Source organism: Scylla paramamosain, chromosome 37, assembly GCF_035594125.1.
Source record: "Scylla paramamosain isolate STU-SP2022 chromosome 37, ASM3559412v1, whole genome shotgun sequence".
NCBI classification, from domain to species: domain Eukaryota; kingdom Metazoa; phylum Arthropoda; class Malacostraca; order Decapoda; family Portunidae; genus Scylla; species Scylla paramamosain.
Window position 1 is genome coordinate 3,471,878 of NC_087187.1, and position 23,123 is coordinate 3,495,000.

General features: G+C 42.5%; 2 protein-coding genes across 2 annotated transcripts; one reads left to right on the forward strand and one right to left on the reverse strand.

Moving 5' to 3' along the window:
* Window positions 1–248: 248 nt before the first annotated feature.
* Window positions 249–12,734, reverse strand: LOC135091382 (actin-binding protein IPP-like). The gene is made up of 9 exons (XM_063988985.1): window positions 12,615–12,734; window positions 10,988–11,199; window positions 10,159–10,303; window positions 9,548–9,686; window positions 8,898–9,063; window positions 8,127–8,791; window positions 7,095–7,335; window positions 6,459–6,587; window positions 249–6,323 (listed from the first exon to the last, which is right to left on the reverse strand). Exons 2-9 carry the CDS (start codon window positions 11,177–11,179, stop codon window positions 6,219–6,221), a joined length of 1,782 nt encoding a protein of 593 aa, XP_063845055.1. The 5' UTR covers window positions 11,180–11,199; window positions 12,615–12,734; the 3' UTR covers window positions 249–6,218.
* A 2,257-nt stretch (window positions 12,735–14,991) lies between these two features.
* On the forward strand, window positions 14,992–21,176 carry LOC135091384 (neuroguidin-like). The gene is made up of 7 exons (XM_063988988.1): window positions 14,992–15,151; window positions 16,933–17,076; window positions 18,197–18,311; window positions 18,945–19,229; window positions 19,731–19,896; window positions 20,568–20,791; window positions 20,948–21,176. Exons 1-7 carry the CDS (start codon window positions 15,131–15,133, stop codon window positions 20,971–20,973), a joined length of 981 nt encoding a protein of 326 aa, XP_063845058.1. The 5' UTR covers window positions 14,992–15,130; the 3' UTR covers window positions 20,974–21,176.
* The last annotated feature ends 1,947 nt before the right edge of the window (window positions 21,177–23,123 follow it).

The following is a 23,123-nucleotide window of genomic DNA, read 5'->3' on the forward strand; positions in this document are numbered from 1 at the left end:
TGTGTGTGTGTGTGTGTGTGTTTGATAGGTGGCCATGTGAGACAGGAGTATTAAGAGGTATGTATTGTGATGACTGCAGTTTGGCACTTGGTAGCTTGTGTGTATTGGAGGGGTAGTGACATGCCAGTAGTGGTAGTACAGTAGGAGTGCAGTGACTGGTGGTGGTGGGTAGTGGTGTTGGGAGTGTGTTGCTGTGAGGAAGTACACTCATTCATAGAGGCTGAAGAGTCTGCTGGGAATGAAAGGTGTTTCTTGACATTTACATTTTATTTGAGAACTGAGCAAGATACAAAGTCCACCTCCACAACTAACAGTGCAGATAAAAACACACAACACCTCAACTTTCAGAACTTGTAGAGATTCTCAACATTAACATTTGAACAGTAAAACCTATCTTCCATTACAGCAATGCAGGGAAATACTGACTTGCTAACAATAACATAAACCTTCAATGACATCACAGATTTTGTGCTAGAGCTACTGTCAGCTTGCTGCTCAACTCTATGTACAATGGACTTGCTGATGTGAATATGTTTCTTCCAATAATTTAGTACCTTCATTATTTTTTTGTTCTGGTATCATATCAGCAAATTTGAGGAGAAATTCTACATCAAATTAAGAGTACTGGATTGAGAAGCCACATTGCTCTGTCCCACAAGTCAGGATGGAGCTGACTGCTGCTGCTGCTGCTCCTGCTCTCCACTTTGCCATGAGCTACACACACCACCACTCACAAGAATGTACTACACAATCTCACCAAACATCCCTACACTACTCAAGTGATTAAGCCTGCGCCAAAAACTGTTACTCCCAGAGATGGTTAGACCATGCAAAACTTGTTTCCTATCTGGACCTGTGAGCACCTCAGTCTTGTTGGTGGAACACAGTTTAGGAGTGAGTGTATGTTACAATTCTGGCTAAACCCTGCAGAACCTTGGGCTTGCCATTTCACAGGCAAGCAAGCACTGCTGCTACCAGAACACTCATCCATAACCTTAGTGCTGTGTTTAGCTTCAGATTTTAATTAGGGTATAATTTCTGATAAACAGAAAGGCCCATTGTAATGAAATGTGTCATTACCAGTGTGGTAGAATTAAGAGGATTTTCCACAGACAATGGAAGGTGGTACATGCAGGACACTTGCCACAGATGTAGGATGTGGCAGGTTAGATAAAATCTGTGGCAGGCTTCAGCTTAGCTGGCAAGCCTTCCTACAGCCTGTAGGGGTTTTACTGTCTCCACTTTTCCAAGGTATGATGAAGGTCCTTTGGTAATGTGCTGAAAAATGGTGTAACATAACAATCCACCTCATCTTGAGGTTAAAGTGAATACAACAAAACAAATATTAGATAAGGAATCATGAGTTAATTTCCATGCACAAGTACACAAAGTAACACTGGCAGATGTGTGGTGTGAGGACAGACCACATAGCCAGGAGGACACATGGAGGGCACAACATCTTTGCAGTTCCCTCAGAGCTACATTCATCTTTGGTATGAGTGCAGGATGGCACACCACAACACTGCCGATCCAGGTATTGGAAAGAAAACTTATAAAAATTCAGTAGAAAAAAAATTAAATCAATTTTGGAATTATACTAAAATGGGCACATGAATTATATTAAACTGACAAAAAGATTTAAGAATCAGTTTGTTGGACCACTTACCATGCCTGAAAAGTTCCTTCTCTGGTCCCACCATTAGAAAAAAATAATCATGTAAATAAGATCCCACAGTATCATTTGACACACATTTCTCTCATTCTCTCAGTACTAAACGCAACAATGCAATAACGTTATGGTGAGATCCTTGCTCCCTTCTACCCTGGAAGTGAGTACAGCATTCTGAGATAATGTTGTGGAAGCAGACCAGCACACAGAATGACTTAATGGAATGAAAATTAAAATAAAACAGTTCTGGACATGCATGAGAAACCTTGACTGAACACCTCACTGTGGGAGAGGCGGGCATGGTAGGGCAGCCACTACAGCACACCAGGACTCCCCGGACACCACACACTCACCCACAGCAGTGTGCTGAGTCCTGCTTCCCCTCCCTCCCCGATGGCTGCACCAGGCTGTGGTGGTGCAGTGACCACTGTGGCACTACACATGCCACTGCTTGCTACTGCCTCAGGGAACACATCAGAAATGCTTGATCAATGTTGCATCCCAGGAGTGTGTGCGTACACACGTGCGCATGCGTGCGCACACACACACACACACACACACACACACACACACACACACACACACACACACACACACACACACACATACACATACACACACACATACACACACACCTGTGATGGACAGTCACCACAGACAACTGGCAAACACTTGAAGGAATGCATCCATGAAATGCTCAGTAAAGTATAGAGTATCACATACTAAAACACGACAGATAAGTCTGGACAGGAGGTAAACAAAAACCTTGAACTGCTTCAGCTCTACAAACTACCAATTAAAAAATAAATATTTTGTAATAATGGTTTAAATATAACTCACATCCATGCACGTTCATACCAAGTCTTGTAGGAAACAAAATATAATTGTACACCTTCCCCTCATTTAACGAGCCAGTTCCATTCTGAGAAACTACAACGACTTACCAAAAGTCTACTTCCTTCTAGTTTGCAGAATCCTAAAGCAGAAACATTCTTGCAGCAAGCTGTTTGTCACTGAACACACTGGCTGGCTCACACTCAAAGCAAATGTGCTATTCAAGAGATTACACAATTTTTTATTTTTCATGTTAGAAGTTATTGTTGAATGAAACTAAGCATCAATGTAATCTTTTCAGAATGAAAGCAGAATGGCTCCTTATCAAATGAGGGAGGGGTGCACAGAAGCAGGCTAGGGAGGGGTGGAGTGCAGGGGGGTGGCCTTCCCAGCCTGCATCAGGGAGGGAGGCACCACACGCCTGCCACTCGCCCCTTGCCCCTCACCTGCCACCCTGTTCATGTATATAAAATTATGTGTTTTTGGTATAGGTATATCATATAATATAATATATATAAAATAATTATATTGTTCATGTATACTATATATAAAACTCTTGAAATAGAATACAACTCCAATAAAATAGACTTAACTAAGACATGGCTGGAGTCTCCACACGGGAGGGAGACTCCACAAAACAAGAGTAAAGCTATGACTCAATTTGATTAAGGTTACGACGGATGAATTCAGGCTCAACATTCAGGTAGACTCAGCTCTTCCACGGCTCTGTGTGAACCCCACTGCTGAGGAGACTAAACCAAGCAGCTCTGCCTCCCTGCTCCCTCCATCTCTCCCTCCTCCCATACCCTCCCATGTCCTTATGACACAATGACTCCCTGCGTAACTTCTACAATGCCCTACCATGCTTCTCTCATGCTTACACACTCCCTACACCCCCTCCAGTGCTCTATCTACAGTGAAATGCCTAAGAGAGAGCAAATTTAACCAATATGCTGGTGAACTTGACTTCCAATCATCCTGATGACTTCACAGTTCAAGCAGGTGTTGGTATTTATAGTGAATTCATGGAAATGTCTAGTCTTTCAATGTTTTCTCTTGAGTCTTTAATAATTTTGTAGATTGTCTTACAGCTCCTCTGTGTTGCCATCATGCACTAGTGAGACAGACCCTGGACAGAAAGCTACATTGTGTGTGATTGTGTCGATTGTGTCAGTGTCTGTGTCTGTGTGTGCATGTAAAATACTGTTAAGAAAATGCACAAACACCACATACAAGCAACAGAAACTTTCAGGCAACACCAAGCATTAGCCAACACAAATGCCAACGCCATCACGAACCACACACTCACTGTTCCCTTACATTCTTACTCTTCCATGTTACTTGGACACACTCTCTCTCTCTCTTTCTCTCACACATATTTACATCCTGTCCCTCCCACTCCCACAACCTGTCACCTCCACACACTCGGAACCAATCACTGCTCACAGACAAGAGTGTGAAGAATGGTCACCCACAAAGTCCTGACCAAGCTCTGTATGTACAGGTAAAGCACAGGATATTCTGTGTAAGGCAATGACAAGCAGATTGGCGCGGCCAGCCACACGGCAGGCCAGCGGCGCCACTCACCCCTCACAGAAAAAAGCGACGGCCTAACGTGTCTACGGCTAGAGGGAGGCCGGGTGGGTGGCGTAGCTCTGAGTGGCACCCCATGCTGGGAGAATGACACTGGGACGCCTCAGCACCACTGGGTACTTTGGCACCTCTGAGGGAGGATGTATTTCACACACTGGTAATGGCTGCCTCCCAGCATGCTCTGTCCCACAGCACTGCTCCCTCACCTTCCTATGGAGAGGAAGGGGAAGCAGGAGGGTGACAGGGGGGGCCTGCTGTTGGCATCCCGGCACGGCCACCGCCTGGCCTCCCGATGACGGACACTTGTACATACAAGTGCTTGAGAAATTTGCATTTCAAATTTGAAATATAGAAATGATACAAAGATACTACAATTCCTTAACAGGACTGAGTTAAGGCTGGGCATTCACAAACACCAAGAGAAGTCAGATCAGGTGCAGCACACCCTCTTAATTATCATATAAAAGACCCTTTGGCATTAAGCTAAAAATTGATCCACCTGAACTAAGACTGCCAGCACTACACTACAACCTACCCACCGTGACTACGAGGCCTGAACAAAGCAATGCAAGCTTGACTACCTATGCACCCTGAGGGCCGCAGCCCACCTCCCCTCCCTGGGTGACGGACCTCCCTCCCTCCCCACCCCACGTCTGTGTGGCCCAGGTTATCCTGCCACATGAGCCACACTCCAGGCAGCACTGGCAGCCCACGGCCACCACACCAAGTGTTCCTGGTGGTGAAGCCGAGGGACCGGTGTGGGTCACAAACGTGTCCAGTGTGTTCCTGGGGTGCACTGAGTGGCTGTGGCTCTGGAGGCCACAGCAGCCATCCTGGGTGTGGTATGGTGCCACCCACCACTGCACCGTGACCTGCACACAGTCACCCCAGGAGAGGTGTTGAGCCAAACACCAACACAACTCTTTCATGTCAATGTACAAAGTACTTATGCACCAGACTAATTCAATAGATATTAGATGGCGATTTAATAGTATGAATAGTACTGCAAATAATGTTAAATCATAAACAATAATGTTGCTGCTGCTGCTGCTGCTGCTGCTGCTGCTGCTGCCTGGATGGCTGGTCAATGCAAGGCTGCACTATTCAGTGTGCCCAGGCTCTCCCTGCTGTGTGGTGCATCTCTCTCCTTTGTTTGCTTTTGCTTGATATGAGAATGAAAGCTCAAAATTTTCAGTTCTTTGTTATGCTGATAAAGAAATCCATGCTAAAAAGCATCAAGAAACGTAGAAAAATGTGCCTGGAGGGTCTTGCATATCTTAAGTTTCACTTTCAAGGTATTTTTTGGTTTCAGTTTTTTGACAAGCAATACACTGTGAGCTTCCTGTTTCTGCAGAGACAAAGATACACCAATGATTGACACAGCCACATGGAAATAATTGCAATGCCTCCTCCCCCACCATTCCAGGCTGGGCAGAGGAGGCCTAGTGTGTCCCTCCCTCACAGCCACCACACCGGCTGGCCATACACTGGCAGCCAGCATCACACTAACCACGAGTCAGAAGTGCACACAACAGGGTTCTCGCACCACAATGTATCAAAGTGAAGGTCATGTCTACTCAGAGTCGCCTACAGATTGACTTAAGCAGTGAGTGTCCCTCAAGTGAAGGTCAGATCTACCCAGAAAACACTATTGAGCTTCCACTAGCGACTGATGACCACTAGGACCAGTCATCACTTCTACCTTCAAATAAATCCTGATTTTTTAGTACTAGAAAATCTTGAGCAGGTCGTGCCTGCTAAGAAATCCCTTGAGGACGTCACAGCAGGACTGGGAGCCTCGCCAGGGAAGGCCTGACCTGTTTAGGAGACCCTTCAAGAACTTCACCTTAGGACTGGGTGGCGTGGAAGCAGGTTCCTCTGAGCTAACAAATGCACTATTGTGTTGCTGGTGGATGAGGGGACCTGTGTGGGGCATGGTCAGCACCAGTGTGTGGGTGGGGCTGGAGGGAGGGTAGTGCTAGGCGGGCTGGCGTGGGCTGTGTGCCTGGCGACTTATGCTTCTCTTTCTCACCACGAGACACTCTGGGCCCTGCTGCTCCCTGTCACGGGGGCGGTGGCCTCGGCGGGTGGGCTGGGGCCGGCGCAGGGCGGGTGGGGGAGGTCAGATCACTACCGCACCAGCCTCGGACCGACTCTCTGGTAAGGAGGTGCAGTCCAGCCAGCGGTTGGTGTTGGGGTCAAAGTATTCCACATGTGCGATGGTCACCTGTGGGGCAATGAAGATGTTGAGACATGTGGCAGACTTACCGTATTGGTGTGTGATGTATGCAGGTATTACTATACATACCATCTAGGAACACTGCCTACACACACACACACACACACACACACACACTCTCACCTGTGCCCGGTAGAAGTCGTTCACCTCGCTGGTCTGGTCGCCGCCGATGACGTAGAGCAGAGAGTTTGTTGCTGCCACGGCTGGACTGGCACGTCCCACCGACATGGGCGGGCACTCAAACCACTTGTTCTGGGGGTATAGGAGGAGGAGAAGGAAAAGAGGGAGAAAGAGGTGTATGATTAGCTAGTCCATATTTCTCAGCCTCTACATATACAGTCAAGCCAAAGAAAGCTTTACTAATGCCACTAACTTATCATCATCATCACAGTCTTGTTTAACATTCTGATTTTCTCCTTGAATTTGAACCATGTCCTAATTTTGTTACTTTTACCTTTCATTTTAACATTACTAGTATTTTTATGCAATTATGTATTTTGCCACCTGCAACACAAAAGATTTTTAACCATTTCACTTCGCTTCCCTTCCTTATTTTCCCTTATGAATATTAACCAAACATCACCACCATTCACTTATTTAAAAAACCACAGGCACACACACACACACACACACAAACACACACACACACACACACACACACACACCTATTCAAACAAGTATCTCTCCACTGAAATAAGCACCTTGTGATCTATTTAAAATCCACACACCATAAACAAACACAAACACACACACACACACCTGTTCAAATGAGTATCTCTCCACCGAAGTAAGCGCCGTGTGTCTGTTCGTGCCGCCCACCACGTAGAGGAAGCCATCCAGCACCGCCACACCCATCTGGCTGCGCGGTGTCAACATGGGGGCCAGGTTCTGCCACTCACCGGTCACTGGGTTGTAGCAGAGCAGGTCGTGCAGGTGGCGTTGGCTGTGTGTGCAGCCCCCCACAATGTAGATGAGGCCCTGGTGCTGCACTACCCCCATGCTGCAAGAGACAGGGTGGTAAGATACGAGAGGGAACCAATAACACAGCAAGGTAGATAAGGAAGACTGACTATTCTCAAAAAGTAAAAGACTGAACATATTTATGGATGGGAATGATAGGTGGAAATAAATAGGTATGTTTCATACAGGGACTACCACGTGTAGGCCTGATGGCTTCTTGCAGCTTCCCTTATTTTCTTATGTTCGTAAAAATCCACGCATGCAGTAACACACGGCAAGGAGGATAAGGAAGAGACTGTGGGCTGTATTCTCAAAGGTCCTGGCATCTTGTATTGACTGCTTGTGATTTTCATTGGTGTTTATATGATTCCAGCAGACAAAACAAGGATTCCAAGTCATAGGAAAAAATATCACAAGACCCTAATCATCTCTGTGGCTGCTGAATAGTCCTGATGAGAGATTGAAGGGATTACAAATATGAGAGTAAGTGCTTGTGTGATTAAAGTGATGCAAGAATAGTGCTGAAAAAGAGGACTTTCTAAACATTCCACCACAAGGAATGGAGTGGTGGTGATGGTGTGGGGTGGTGGAGGTGGAAGTAATGAATGGGAGGCAGTGGTGATGGATTAAGAGTTGTAATAGTAAAAGATGAAAAGCATATTTTGCAAAAGAAATATTTGAAATGAAGCTGATATTGAAAGCAGTAAGCATATCCTCTCTCTCTCTCTCTCTCTCTCTCTCTCTCTCTCTCTCTCTCACCTGAAGTAATAGTTGAAACAAACCTCTAATACTGCAAAGAGTAAACATATTCCCTCTCTCTCCCTTTCTCACCTGAATCGCGCCTCAGGCATGTCTGATTCCAGCCTCCACTCATCTGCCACCGGGTCGTACTTCTCTATGGAACCACCGATGTCCTCCCCGACCCAGCCTCCAAAGGCGTAGAGTGACCCTTCATGAGCACACAGGCCGAACTCACAGCGCGGGATCACCATGGAGGCAATGTTGGTCCACATGTCCTCCTGTGGGTCGTACACCTCCCCGTTGGCCAGGATCTGTGACTCCTGCTCCCCGCCCACCACGTAGATCCTGCCGTTGAGCACCGAGATGCCGGGCAGGATGCGGCCGATCTCCATGGGGCAAACCTTCTGCCACTCCTTCCGGTACGTGTCGAAGCACTCCACACTCTCAAATGTGCACTCCGACCGCGTCCAGGAGCTTATCAACTCCCGCTTCGACCCGCCAATGACATAAATCTTCTTCCGTGCACAGATTCTCGGCTGCACGTACAAGGGCACCAGACTCCCTCGCTTGCTGGCCAGGTCCTTCTGTATGCTCCGCAGGGCCACCTTCAAGCTGATGTCACTACACTCGCTGATGGACTTCTCGAGTAGCTTGCTCGGGATGAGTGGCAGACGCACCTGGTTGAGGATGTCGAACACGTAACGGCGACGCATGGTGATGTCCTGCCCAATCCAGCGCATGGCGGCCGAGAACACCTGTGGGGGAGGGAAGAGTGTGGTGTTAGGCCCTTATCTTGTACGTAGGAGGAAAAAAGTCTTAAAAATCACATCAACATATCCTGTATTCAAGGCAGCCACTAACCTGGAACTCCGAATCAATCCGCAGGTATTCAGACTGGAGGATGCGAACCAAAACGTCCCTCGGGATCTCCAGAAACTCGTCCTCCATCACCACCTCGGAGAAGTTAGCGAAGATGTAGTCCCTCGCCGCCTCCAGGAGCTCCACCAGGTGATGTGCCTCGGCAAACCTGAAGGAGTGACAGGTGTGTGAAAGAAATATGGCGAAGGGTAGGTGTGCAGTGATCTCAGGTGTGTATATATAATGTATAGGAGTTGAGGTATACTTGTGTTGGGAGTGATGGGTGTGTATGTCAGGTGTGGTGAAGGTATAGTGAACAACTGGTGTGTAATGGAGATCTCAAAAGTGTGTTTATCTAGTTGTTGTATAGAAAGACTGAGATGTAAGTAAATAGTCCTGTTTTTATACATATCTGACCAGTTTAATATCTTTCCATCATCCTCCCCATCACCTCCTCACCCCTCTAGTCTTCACCTAACCTCCCAACACCTCTACATGACCCTCCCCACCTCCTCACACATCCCAAACGTCACCTAACCTCCCCATCACCTATCACCTCTACCTCCCCAACACCATTCCTTGCCCTCCCCTTTACCTCTATCACCTTATCATCATCACCTGACCTCCCCACTCTCTCTCTCTCTCTCCCTCACCTGTAGATCCCAAGGGCATTAGTGGGATGCAGTTCCTTTGTAAGAAAGTTTGTTCCCACGTGCACCACATGATGGATTTCCAGCATGTCTGCGGCCACCACCAACTCCTGTGCGTTCTCCACTGTTATCTCAATGTCTCCTGTAAGGGTGGAGGGGTGGAGTGAGTGGAAGGAAGCAGGGGATGTGAGGGAATGAAGGTGTAAAGTAAGGTGGAGGAAAGGATGGAGTGAGAGGACGGAAAAAGGGATTAAAAGAGAGGGATAGATAGCAGGGAGTGGAGGAAAGGGAGATAAAATGAGAGCATGAGAGGAGATGCATTGAGGGTTGAAATGAGAGAAGAGGGAAGGAGAGATGGAAAGACAAAGGGAGGGAGTGATGAAATGAGTGAATGATTGAAGTGAAAAATGAGAGAATGAAAGAAAAGAGAAAATGAGATGAAGTGATGTTTCTTCACACACACACACACACACACACACACACACACACACACACACACACACACACACACACACACACACACACACACAAACATCTTTTTCATCTATTTATTCACTGTCATCATTATTTCTTTACGAGGGTTCTCCAAAAAAGGCTGAGAAAAACTGGCCAACCTGTATAGATGAAGTTGATAAGCTGGGACATGATACTGTGGGCGATGGACTTAATCTCCACCAAAGTCTGGGTCTCCTCTGCCAAGCCACCAGTAAACATGGCCTGAAAATATGCACTTCCTGCCGAGAGCACTGCCCGGTGAGCCTGTGAGGAAGAAGAGGAGGAAGAGGATAAGGAGTTAGTATGTAAAACTCTGATATCTTTTTCTATTTTATTCTTGTTTTTTTCACTTCCATCACTGTTCTTTGTTATTCACAGCATTATTATGATTTATTTGCAGGGATATATAAGATGCAGGGGAAATATAAGGTTAGTTTTGTCTTTTTTGAGGCTTGGGAACTGTTTAAGAGCTTGTGGTGTCAAAATGATTCATAAAATGTTGGTGATTGTGGGAAAGAGTTGTCTGGAATTGAAAAGGTTAAGGTCTTGCAAAGATCTTTCCAGGTCTTTCTGTTCCTTCTTGTATCTTCATCATATTTAGATTCTTACTGTATCTCTTCTTGTTTATCTCACTTTTACTGTCCCTCTTACCTTCACAAAATCTTCAATCTTACTATTACTCTTCTTTCACTGTGTCCACTCTTATTCCTCCTTTTCTTACCTATCCCCACTCTTACTATCCCTTTTCTTATTTATATCCACCCTTACTGCCTCTCTTCTTACCTTCACCACACCTCCAATCTTACTCCCCTCTCCTCACCTCCACACACACGCACACACACAAACACACACACACACTCCCCTTTCCTCACCACACTCCTTCCTGCCTTTCCTCATCCACACTCCCTCCCACTTTCCTCACCCCAATACTCCCTCCTGTCTCCTTACCTTCACCACAAAGCCCCCTGCGGAAATCTCGACGTCACAGAAGTGCTGGGAATGCCAAAGGGCACAAAGGTTCTGCAGGAGCTTGTTGGCGTAAGACTTGCAGGCATAGCGGTGTGTGTCGCTCACCAGGGAGGAGGTGGGTGGCGGCGCTCCCTGGGGAGGCGGTGGAAGGACCCCCACGCAGGCCGCCATCCTCACACAGCCTTTCAGTCCTGCAGGAGGTGGTGAAGGGGGGGAGGGTGAGATGAAGGAGTGATGGTGCTGTTTGAGTTATTTTAGTGGTTTTATTTATTTATTTATTTATTTTTATTTGTTATGGGGTTTCTATATGTTTATTTGTGTGTTTTAATCTTTTTTTTTGTTTTTTTGTTGGCCAAGTTATTTTAGCATGTCTTGATTCTCCTTTTCTTAATTTTTTTTTGGGGGGGATGAGGTAATAGTGAATTTTTAAGGTGATTATATGTTTTAAGGTAATTATGTAATTTTTAAGGTAATTATGCTTTCAGAGGTAACTATATCTTTTTAAGGTAATAATCTGTTTTGTTAATCTTTATGGCCTGGTTTGTTTTAATGATCTTATATTTACTCTTTTATTAGTGCTTTTATTATGTGCTTTTTTTTCTTACTTTTTTATTGCTATAGTTATTTTCATGTTTCTATCTGTACTTTTTCTTCAGATGAGATAATTATGAGTGTTTTTCTTTCAGTTTAAGAAAAATTGACAGATTATCTTCCTTCTCTTTACAGCAGCTCTTCACATTCACCCTTATTCTCTGTTTGCCTCACACCTGTGCCTCACCTCACCTGCTGTTGTGTTAATACAAGACATGGAAACTATTAAAGCTATCACAATTATAATGACACTAGAAGTTCCTCTCTACACATTCTTTCCCCTTCCTTTCAAGTAAATTCAACACACATTTCCCACTTCCCTCGAAACTGCTGCAAGTGTCACCTGTCTACATATTAAGTTGAGATAAAGGAACCATTAAAACTGGGGAGAATTACATATAAATGACAAAATTGCTTTCTCTCTTGTTCTATGTATTAGTTTAAGCTTTTCGAAGTAAATCCAACCTCTTACTATCTCTCTTCTACCTACTGCTCTTGTCACCTGTGCATGTGTCAATATATGGACAGAAAATTATTAAGACTGTTTATAATTATATACAAATGACAAAAGGACTTTCCCTTCCTCTAAATATTAATTTCTCCTTTTTTTTTTTTAAAGTAAGCTCAACCAGTATCATCTGTTCCCTCACACCTGCTGCTGATGTCATCCCTCCACGTGTTAATACAAGGGCTGGAAATTAGTAAATATATCTATAATTATATATGACAAAAGAACTTTCTTCCTTTATGTATTATTTCCCCATTTTTAGGTAAACTCAATACATTTTTCTCCACTCCCCGCACACCTGCTGCTGCTGTCACCTGCCCACGTGGTAACACAATGTCCCTTAACAATCCAAACAACATAACGAGCCAAACTGACCCAATTTTCATCAAGATCCGATGACAGTTCCCTCGTTTCCTCCCTCAGTTTACGGCTTTTCCACCACTAACACACTGCTTACAACTTAATAACGACATGCCACAGATCCCTCCTCCCCTCAGCTATACTCACTCTCCACCTGAATGTTTCCTGTAGACTAGAAAGGGTAAAAAATGTGCAAAATACGGAGTGTCTTGAAAATGGCGTGCTGGGAAAGCAGACGACAAGAAGGTTACCAGAAGTTTGTTTTTGTCCGCTCTCATGCCCCTTCCTCCCTTTGTTTTTCCCCTTTTCTCCATCAATTATGGGGTTTTAAGATCCTTAGGATATATATAAAGAAAGGCATATCCATGGGAATATGTTGCATGTATTATCTTCCGATAATTCAAGTGGGAATTGGAAATATAAGCGTTTAAAGGATAAGCGCTTCTGTCTGTCATCGGTTTTATTTGTCTCTCTGTTGCTTCCTCCTCTTTGTGTTTTCTCTCTCTTTGATTAGTTATGGGATTCTAAGAGCCCTGGGTGATATATAATGAGTGTGATGTATTTTGGGATATGTTGAATGCATTAATTTTTTTGGTAGATTAAGTGGGAATTGATAATATTGGTGTTTAAAGACTAGACGTTTCTCTCTTTCATTGGGTTTCGTTCGCTTTCATGAATTATGCTCTTTCCTCCCCTTTGTTTTCTTAATAATCTCTATCAAATATGGGATTTTAATGGCCCTGGGAGATACATAACAAGGGAAAGGTCTATAGGAATGTGCTGAATTGGTAATTTTACAGTAGATCTCATGGAAATTGTCAACAGTAATGTTTAAAGACGAGACGTTTCTTTCTGCCATCCGGTTTTGTTTTCCTCTCTTTATTTTCCTTGTTTTCTCATTTTTCTCAATTGATTATGGATTTAAATTAACTTTTAGGGATGAGTAGTGAGGAGAAGGAGTGTCAGGTGGATTGATTTATGGTACGTTAAGTGGGAAATGTTACTATTGGTGTGTTTTTTTTTTTTTTTTTTATATATGTAGGAAGGACACTGGCCAAGGGCAACAAAAATCTAATAAAAAAAATATGCCCACTGAAATGCCAGTCCCATAAAAGGGTCAAAGCAGTCGTCAAAAATTGATGAATATCGAGTGTCTTGAAACCTCCCTCTTGAAGGAATTCAAGTCATAGAAAGGTGGAAAAACAGAAGCAAGCAGGGAGTTCCAGAGTTTACCAGAGAAAGGGATGAATGATTGAGGATACTGGTTAACTCTTGCGTTAGAGAGGTGGACAGAATAGGGGTGAGAGAAAGAAGAAAGTCTTGTGCAGCGAGGCCGCGGAAGGAGGGGAGGCATGCAGTTAGCAAGATCAGAAGAGTAGTTAGCATGAAAATATCGGTAGAAGAGAGCTAGATATGCAACATTGCGGCGGTGAGAGAGAGGCTGAAGACAGTGAGTTAGAGGAGAGGAGTTGATGAGACGAAAAGCTTTTGATTCCACCCTATCTAGAAAAGCAGTACGAGTGGAAGAAGAGGGGATAGTTGTCTGGAAGGTTGTGTCGAGTTGATAGATGGAGGAATTGAGTTTTTGAGGCATTGAACAATAGCAAGTTTGCTCTGCTCCAATCAGAAATTTTAGAAAGATCAGAAGTCAAGCGTTCTATGGCTTCCCTGCGTGATATGTTTACCTCCTGAAGGGTTGGACGTCTATGAAAAGACGTGGAGAAGTGCAGGGTGGTATCATCAGCGTAGGAGTGGATAGGACAAGAAGTTTGGTTTAGAAGATCATTAATGAATAATAAGAAGAGAGTGGATGACAGGACAGAACTCTGAGGAACACCACTGTTAATAGATTTAGAAGAACAGTGACCGTCTACCACAGCAGCAATAGAACGGTCAGAAAGGAAACTTGAGATGAAGTTACAGAGAGAAGGATATAAACTTTTTTTTCATCGTTGTTTGCCTGAAAAGGAAGGAAGTAATGAAGTGAATACAGAGTTCATCTGTTTCCTGTAGTATCAGTAAACGCAATGATTTATTCATAAAAAAAAAAAAAAAACAGGCAGGTGTATATAACAAGGAAATTACGTGCTATACATAGCATGTACGTATGGATATTAATTAATATAGGTGATTGTACGAATACATTCCTCTCTTATTAATCTTTCTAATGAAATAAGAATGAAGAAAATTAAATCTCTTCAAATGCTCATTTTTCTTTGGTTATATTCACTCATGTCAGTTTACTTTCCTTTATTTTATCTTATTTAAAAATATTTGCCAGTATTTAAATATGTCACACATTTAACACAATTATACCTAATTTTTTTATTCTTATTAAATAGGAATGAAAATACAAATTATCATAACTGGGACTCACTTTCCCTTGAATATATCCATTATATTCAAGGGAATGTTTAGCAATTTTTATCTATAAATAATGTTCCTTTATTTATTATGTTTTATTTTTATTATTAATTTTCTTCATTAATGTCAGTCTATTTGTTTGAGCAGAGATGGCGCGTTTTTGGGGACCGCCGCCATGTGTCCCTCAAACGCGCGGCACAAAAACAGCTGGACGCACGTGCTGTAAAGGCTCTCGTGGTGACTTGGTTTGTGACCCTTTACTGACTTCCGCGTGACCCTGAAGACTGAGGCAAGCCAGCATGACTGAGGGGAGTAGGGAGGTGAGTAAGAGAAGGAGAGTTTAATGACGTCCTATTTAATTAGAAATACTGGGATTTAGATGACTGTTTTGCAGAAATACTGGGATTTAAATGGTGGTTTGTTTTGGGAGAAATGGTGAGGTTTGAATAACGGTGTGCATAGGAAAAGTGTTTTGAAACCTCCCTTTTGGTAATGATTAAGAGGAGTCACGTGGCTCTTTTTCTTTTTCTTTTTTCTTTTCTTTTTTTTTTTTTCTCCGAATCTTACCCCGTACGATGTATGGGGACCCCTTGTGGGAAAGTGGAGTTTTCCGGTGGAGAAAAGTATGATCGTCTCTTACTGTTGATAATTTCTCGACCTACTATATAATGATTTGTTCAGCACATTCCTGTAGACATTTCCCTTGTTATGTATCTCCCAGGGCCACTAAAACACAATAATTAATAGCAAAAATTAAGAATACATTTTGGTATTTCTTGATAAGAAGGCCCCCCATTCCCCCTGAACCCCCTAATCTCTCAGACAAGCTCGGGGGACTGTGGGGAATCGGGGGTTTTGGGGTGGGATGAAAAATAAGTGAAATAAGGGTGTTAAAAAATCTAAGGAAATTTACCTTAATATTTCGAATTTCCCTAATCTAACCTAGCCCCTAGACGCCCCACCCTGCCCCCGGTTGGATGTTGACCTAACCTAGCCAATGGGGCTGTCTCCCACCTCGACCCCCGTCCACTAGGACGTCTAACCTAACTTAACCTAACCTAACCTAACCTAAATAAACCTAACCTAACCTAACTTAACCTAACCTAACCTAACCTAACTTAACCTAACCTAACCTAACTTAACCTAACCTAACCTAACCTAACTAGCATAACCTAACCCAACAAGTGACCTCAAAAATGATACTGTTATGCCTTACTGGTGTGGTGTGGAGGTTCTCAGGGCAGTGGAGGTGGGTACAGCTTGGCGGCTTCTTTAAGAAACACATGGCACCTCTTCCTTACGTTTGTATATCGCATCTTAACCATTGATGCTGCTAAATATCTCACATAGTGACTTTTTCCTGCTGAACACTGGCACTGCTTGCTTCACCTCCCTCCACTGGGTAGCCACATTAACAAGTGACGGTGAGCACCTATCAAAATGCCTGGCACGTCAAAAACAAATGAAAAGTGTAACAGAACCTGCCGTGGAAAGTCGTAATTGGCAGCCTCAGGAATGGCTTCACGAGTGGCAGTGCGTGATTGGAGGGATCAGCTGTATAGATACCATGAAATCCTAATATGTCGCTACCCACAAATCCCAGTTATCAAAAAAAAAATAATTTCAGTGTTTACTCTTGACCGGTGCAGAGCTCGCTGGACATAGAAAATATCGAATTTCTCCACGCTTGAGTGCTATTATAGCCATACTAGACACATGCCCCTCAATTTTTTTACATTTATGGCAAGATCACCGAACCTTCTACATGGTGTGAATTTTGTGCTTGTATGTAACACGGACGTGATATCCAGATAAACTGTTGCTTCTGATTACTTTATTCGTATCTAAGCCTGATGAAGGAACGTGTAGATTCTGAATTATGGCATTAAGATGTATATTCCAGCCTTAGTCATTATCTTCATTCCGAAACTGTATGTATATTCCAGCCTTAGTCATTATCTTCATTCCGAAACTGTGCTTTTGTCTTCATCCTCAATCTGTGTTGCTTTGCTTGAGAAGTGTAAAGGGTTATGCAAAATTTGAGAAGTGTTTTGTATTTATCTATTTATTTAACCTCTCTCTTTCTCTCTCTCTCCTTCAGGATGATGCCAGCACCTCCATTGCCTCGGACCTGCCCCGGGGTGTGGCTCTCCTGGGGGACCTCACCACCAGCCTGCAGCAAGCCCAGGCCGCCCTCGACACCCTGGCACAGCGCATCAGTGACGGCCACCTCCCCACCGCCAAGGTCTGTCTGTCTCTCGGGTTGGGTGGGACCTTCTGCTGTGTCTCTTGTTTGATTGGTGCATTTACTTGTGTGTTTTGTTTTGTTTTGTTTTGCTGTTTTTTTTTTTTTTAGATTTTGTTTTGTTATTTTGTTGTTTTTCTTGTATTTGTTTATTTGTTTGATGTGCCATTTGCCAATTTATTTTCTCATTTCTCTACATTATTTTCTTTTCATTTGTGCTTGGGGTTATGAATTTATTCTTGTGTGTTTTGTGTGTTTACTGATAATTTCTCATTTACATCCATTTCTTTATATATTTAATGTGGTATTTATTGATGAATGCATTTACCAATATCTATATATTTTTCCGTGTTTCTGTGTATAATTTGTATGTTTATTCTTGTGTGTGTGTTCTGTTTTGATATAACTAGATGACATGATTTCTTAGTAAATAATTCATTACTATTATTATCCTTGGAAGATTTAATGTTTATTCTTGTGTGTGTGTATGTTCTGTTTCAACATAACTAGGTGACATAATTTCCTAGTAAATAATCTGTCATTATTATTAATCCATGAATGATTTAATGATTTTCAGTATCTATAAATTTGACATCATGGTATATTTAACAGCAATTTGAATGTTTAATTTCCTTTGTCTTCCTTACCACAGTGAATGAATGGACGAGGCAACTTCTAGAGATAAGTTGTGTTGAATTACTGCTGGAGTTGGGGTGATTTTTAAAGATGCATAAGTTATTGACTGTGTTATGGTGTTTTTTAGAGGAAGAGTTACTTGTCTTTAATAATTGACTGTGTTGTAATAATTTTTAAAAGAAGAGTAACTTGTTTTTAATAATTGGCTGAGGTATAATAATTTTTAAAGGATGAGTAATTTGTCTTTAATAATTGGCTGAGTTATATTAATTTTTAAAAGAAGAGTAACTTATCTTTAGTAATTGGCTGATTTATAATAATTTTTAAAGGATGAGTAATTTGTCTTTCAGTATTGGCTGAGTTGTAAATAATTTTTAAAGGAAGAACCACTTGTGTTTAGGTGAATTTAGGTGAGACAACTACATAGTCTTAAATGACTGGCTGCATTGTGGTGAGTTTTAATGACAAGCAACTTGTATTTCAGGGCATCAGTTTGCTGGAGCTGAAGAACCAAGCCTTCCTTTCTTACCTGGCTAACCTAACCTACGTCACCTTGACCAAGCTGAAGGGAAACAAGATTGAGGGCAGTGCCAGCATAGGTAAGCAGAGAGAGAGAGAGAGAGAGAGTTTCATTAAATCTTGTATATCTTGCATCTTTTCCTTTATCCTTTGTTCTCATTGTATTTTCCTTATGTTGTTTGTGTTACATGTGTTGATGTGAAAGCTACATGCTCTACTCCTTTCTTGTTCAGTGCATGTGTTTGTGTGCTGCTAATTGCCTTCATGAGGTCACTGTGTTGTTAATTACTGCATGAGATACAGTCGTCACTTCATTTAATCCTTTTCCTCATTTATAACTTTTTTTGATTGTTACTCAGTGTATACAATGAATAATGTTAATAATTAATGCTATTACTGGAGAGAGAGAGAGAGAGAGAGAGAGAGAGAGAGAGAGAGAGAGAGAGAGAGAGAGAGAGAGAGAGAGAGAGAGAGAGAGAGAGAGAGAGAGAAAACAACTAATATTGCATTTTTTAGTTACAGAACTTTTACTAAATTTACTTCCATGCGAAATAAATGGCTGGAAAGTTTTAAGCACTAAAGAAGTATTGTAAAAAAGAATCTATACCAACATAAAGATTAATCAACACACACCTAACTGGATGTCTAAAAGATTATTGGAAAAAAAAAAAAAAATATCAGATTATTCATCACATAACGTTACATAACCTCAGATCGGCTAGTAGAATTACGAGTGGTGCTAGAGAGACTGCGGCCACTGGAGGAGAAACTCAAGTACCAGCTGGACAAACACGTCAAGGCGGCCACCGATGGGGAGGTGAGCGCCGACGACCCCTCGCGACTCAGGGGTGATCTGGATAACATCGGGTCATCTTCGGAGGACGAGGACGAGGAGCAGCAGCAGGAGGGCGGCAAGAAGAAGAAGAAGAAGGATGGGGAAGAGGACAGTGATGATGGGAAGACATACAAGGCTCCCAAGATCTCGCAGATGAAATATGGTATTAGTTTTGTTTTGGGGTTGATTTGCTTGTGTTGGGTTAGCAGGAATCACTGAGTTTGATGTAAGGGACAGAATTAATTGAAGACTTGTATATTAGCTTCCAAATTTAGAGACATAATGAACAGTATGAAGCCTGCTAGCTGATTGCGGCATGTCAGTAAGGTTAGTATGCGTGACTTGACGTGATGGTGATGTGCCAGTCTATGCAGCAGCCACCCCCAGTGTGCAGGGCTGCCAACTGTTACCACCGTAATCAGCAAACGTGTCAAATAATATCAATGATTGTGTCAGAATGTAGAGCTCTTATTTTTAAAAACAGTTTTGGGAGGTGCTGTACATGGCACCAACCCTTCACTCACCAAAAAAGGCAAAATAAATAGTGTATAGATAATGATAATGGTGTGTTTTAGGGTCAGTTTATGTGTACTGGAATAATAGTTAGTTTTGGTAGTGTGTAGATACAACCATTATTTTCACCTACCATCATCTCCTCCATCAGATTTAGAGGATGGCAAGGAGCGAGCCAAGGAGAGGGTGCGCCGTGATGCCCTGTACTCCAGCACCCTGCGGGACGCCATCGAGGGACTCACCGAGGACCCAGAGGTTGTGTACAACCTGGATGTCCTCAAGCAGAAGGCCATCAGGAAACGCAAGGAGCTGGAGGAGTGAGTGTGTCCTTCTGGCTTGTCTGGTCTTGTCTTGTCTTGTTTTGTTTTGATTGGTTTTTCTCTCTTGGATTTCCTTGTTTTCTCTCAGGTTCTCTGGTTTTCTTTTATTTTAGGTTTTCTTTCTCTTTGTCTTTTTCTGTCAGGTTTTCTTTTATTTTTCTTTCATTGTTTTCTCTAATTTTCTTTTTACTTTCATTGTTTTTCTCTGATTTTCTTTTGTTTTTTCTCTCACGTCTTGTTTTTCTATGGACAAGAGTTTAATTTTTTATTTTTCAGTGGGCAAGGGATTAAATTCTCCCTCTTTTTCTATCTTTTGTCTTCAATATACCCCATACACCCACTGCCTCTCCCAACACACCACACACCCCTTCATGCTCTTCCTTCCTCCCTATACACACCTTCTCTCTGACTCCCTCACACTTCCCTCCTCTTCTTCACCCCACACACCTTCCACTCCCTTCCTCCTTCACACATCTCAAAACATATCCTCCATTGAATCCTTCCCATGCACACCTTCTTCCCTACATCTCACATCCTCCCTTCATCTTACCTGCTCCTCACGACACCAATACACACCTTGCCTTCCACTCCCTCCCATTCTTTCCTGTTCCCACCCATACACACCCCTCCCCTGACACCTCCTCACCACACACACACCTCCCACGCAGGTACGAGGAAGCCAACATGATACGTAAGCAGCTCACGAAGAGGGAGAAGGCAGCCCAGCGTCAGATTACCACCCTGGGCACAATGGGCTCGGAAATCCTTGGCTTCACCTCTCTCGACCCACTGCATGACTCGGCAGCCGCCACTGATGAGCCATCCACCAAGAGGCAGAAGACTGGTGCCTCCAAGGGGAAGAAGAGGAAGAAAGGGACCAAGGGGAAGAAAGGTGGGTAGTGTGGGTGTGGTAATGCGGTGGTGTTCTTTTATATTTTTTGTTGTTTAAGTTTGTGTTAATTACTTTGAGATATTATTTGTTTCTCAGCCACATTTAACACACAGCTACTCTCATCCTGCAGAGACTAACATTGTTTCTCCTGCACAGGGTTCAAGAAGAGGAGGAAACACTAGCTGAGGTGGTGACCAGCGCCTGCGTGTGTGTGTGTGTTAGGTAAGCGTCTGTGTTTGGGACGTAGCCCTGGAGTAAGGTATATTTGAGTGTATTCTTGTGTGTCCTAGAGAGAGAGAGAGAGAGAGAGTGTGAGAGAGAGTGAGTGAGTGTGTCGTCCTCCATCTATCGTAGTTGCGTAAATAAAACATATTTTTGTACACCATTCATCTTTTTTTGTGTTCCCAGTTGCGGTGTTATATCTTGTGAATGTGCTTATTTATTCATTATGCCTTGTGAAGTTCAGGTCTTGGTTCTGTTTAGGTAAGGTTCTATGGTTAAGTTGTATGGTTAAGTTTTCAGTGGGGTTGGGTGGTATTAGTGGTGCTTTGTATGGGGACCTGTGTATAGGTGTCCCTGCTTCTAGGTGGGTTATCCTTCATTCATTGTCCTGAGATAAATATTGAAGACAGATTGAGAGGAAGAGACAGCAGAGGACTTGTAACTGAAGGAAAATGAGATCAGAGGACTAAAGTTTAAGGGGAAGTGAGATTAGAATATTTTAGATTGAGGGGAAAGAGATCAGAGAGGGGAAATGAGATAGACAAACTTAAGACAGGTAAAATAAACTGTGTAAATGTGGCAGGTTACTTAATATCTAACCTGAACTGTGTGGCCTTGAACTTGCTGGTGTTCACAAGATACAAAGTGCAACTGATGTGTGTGTTCTTAACATTACTAACATGTAGACTGTAGAACTAATATCAGTAACATTAGAGGTAGTACTGATATAGTGGGTACTGATTGAGGGTGATTTTTGCTTATTCCCAAATGTTTCAGTGTGTTTCAAGGGGTTTAGTAGAAGTCATTGGGGTTTTCAAGGGTGTTTTCATGGTTCTGTTAACTTCAAGGGTGTTTTCATGGTTCTGGTAACAGTTTAAAGGTTCTGTATTGTGAAGAGGGAAACTTGTGAAAACCTAACTAGTTTATGATGCAAAGAGGAGTATTAGGTTATGATGTTGAGTGCTGGGGTATAATAATGAAGAGGATACTGTTTTGAATGGTAACACACAACAGATTCTACATGGAAAATTGAGCAGTTCGTTTAAAATTGATATATTAAGATGATTAAGATGGTTCTTGGAAATAGCTGTAATGAGAGAGGTGTTTCAAAATATGGGCAAATGCAAACACTGTCTTAAGCTAACAAACTTAACTACTTATGTTTTGTTAGTGAGCTATTTCATATTAAGTTTCATCCCTCATACAATAGTTTTTCAATTGTTGGTGTTTTTTGAACTGTCTTGAAACTAAAAGGTAAGAATTGAAAAAAAAAAGGAAGGAATTAGTTCTCAGTATTTAGTTTGTTAGTGCCAAGTCATTAGGGAGTTTTGAAAGGAGATTGGACAAATGTATAGTTGGCATGATAGGTAGGGATAGGTAGGCACGTGTTACACAGGGACTGCCACGTATAGGCTTCATGGCTTCTTGTATAGCCAACTCTTGTGTTCTTGTGTTAAGGATCTGGCTTATTTATTTATTTATTTATTTATTTAATTAATAAGTTTTGCCTTTGGCCTGAGCTCCTACACACACACACACAAAAAAAAAAAGTGAAAATAAGAAAATAAAAGATAAATAAATCAAATAAATAAATAAATGAATAATAATAATAGCAATGAATAAATAAAGTCATTAATTGTTGTTAGAGGTAAGGAAGTTACTACTGTTGATCTTATTACCACTATAAAACATGTTCTTGGGATTGGTGTAATAACTCTATTCCCCTTCTTGCATTGCTGAGGAGGCCAGCGCGAAAGATAGAATTGGGAGGGTTGATATTGCCGTGGGAGACTGAGAGACAAGATGAACGAGTAAAATGGAGGGAACTCATTTCTAGTATACAAAAAATAACGAAGTGTCCGCTGAGTCAGTTACGTGTTCTATAATAAGTTTACATTCTAAGAGAACGGAATTTTTTGATTGTATACTTAAGTAGATAAATGCGCTGATTTTACACCTTTGGTTTATGATACTGCAAAAATGAGTACTGGATTGTGATGCAGATGAATACTGTGTTATAATGCTGCAAAGAATACTGTTTGTAATGATAACACACAAACTCTGCATTGAAAAAATAAATAAATAAATACGCAAAAAATCCTCAAAGTTA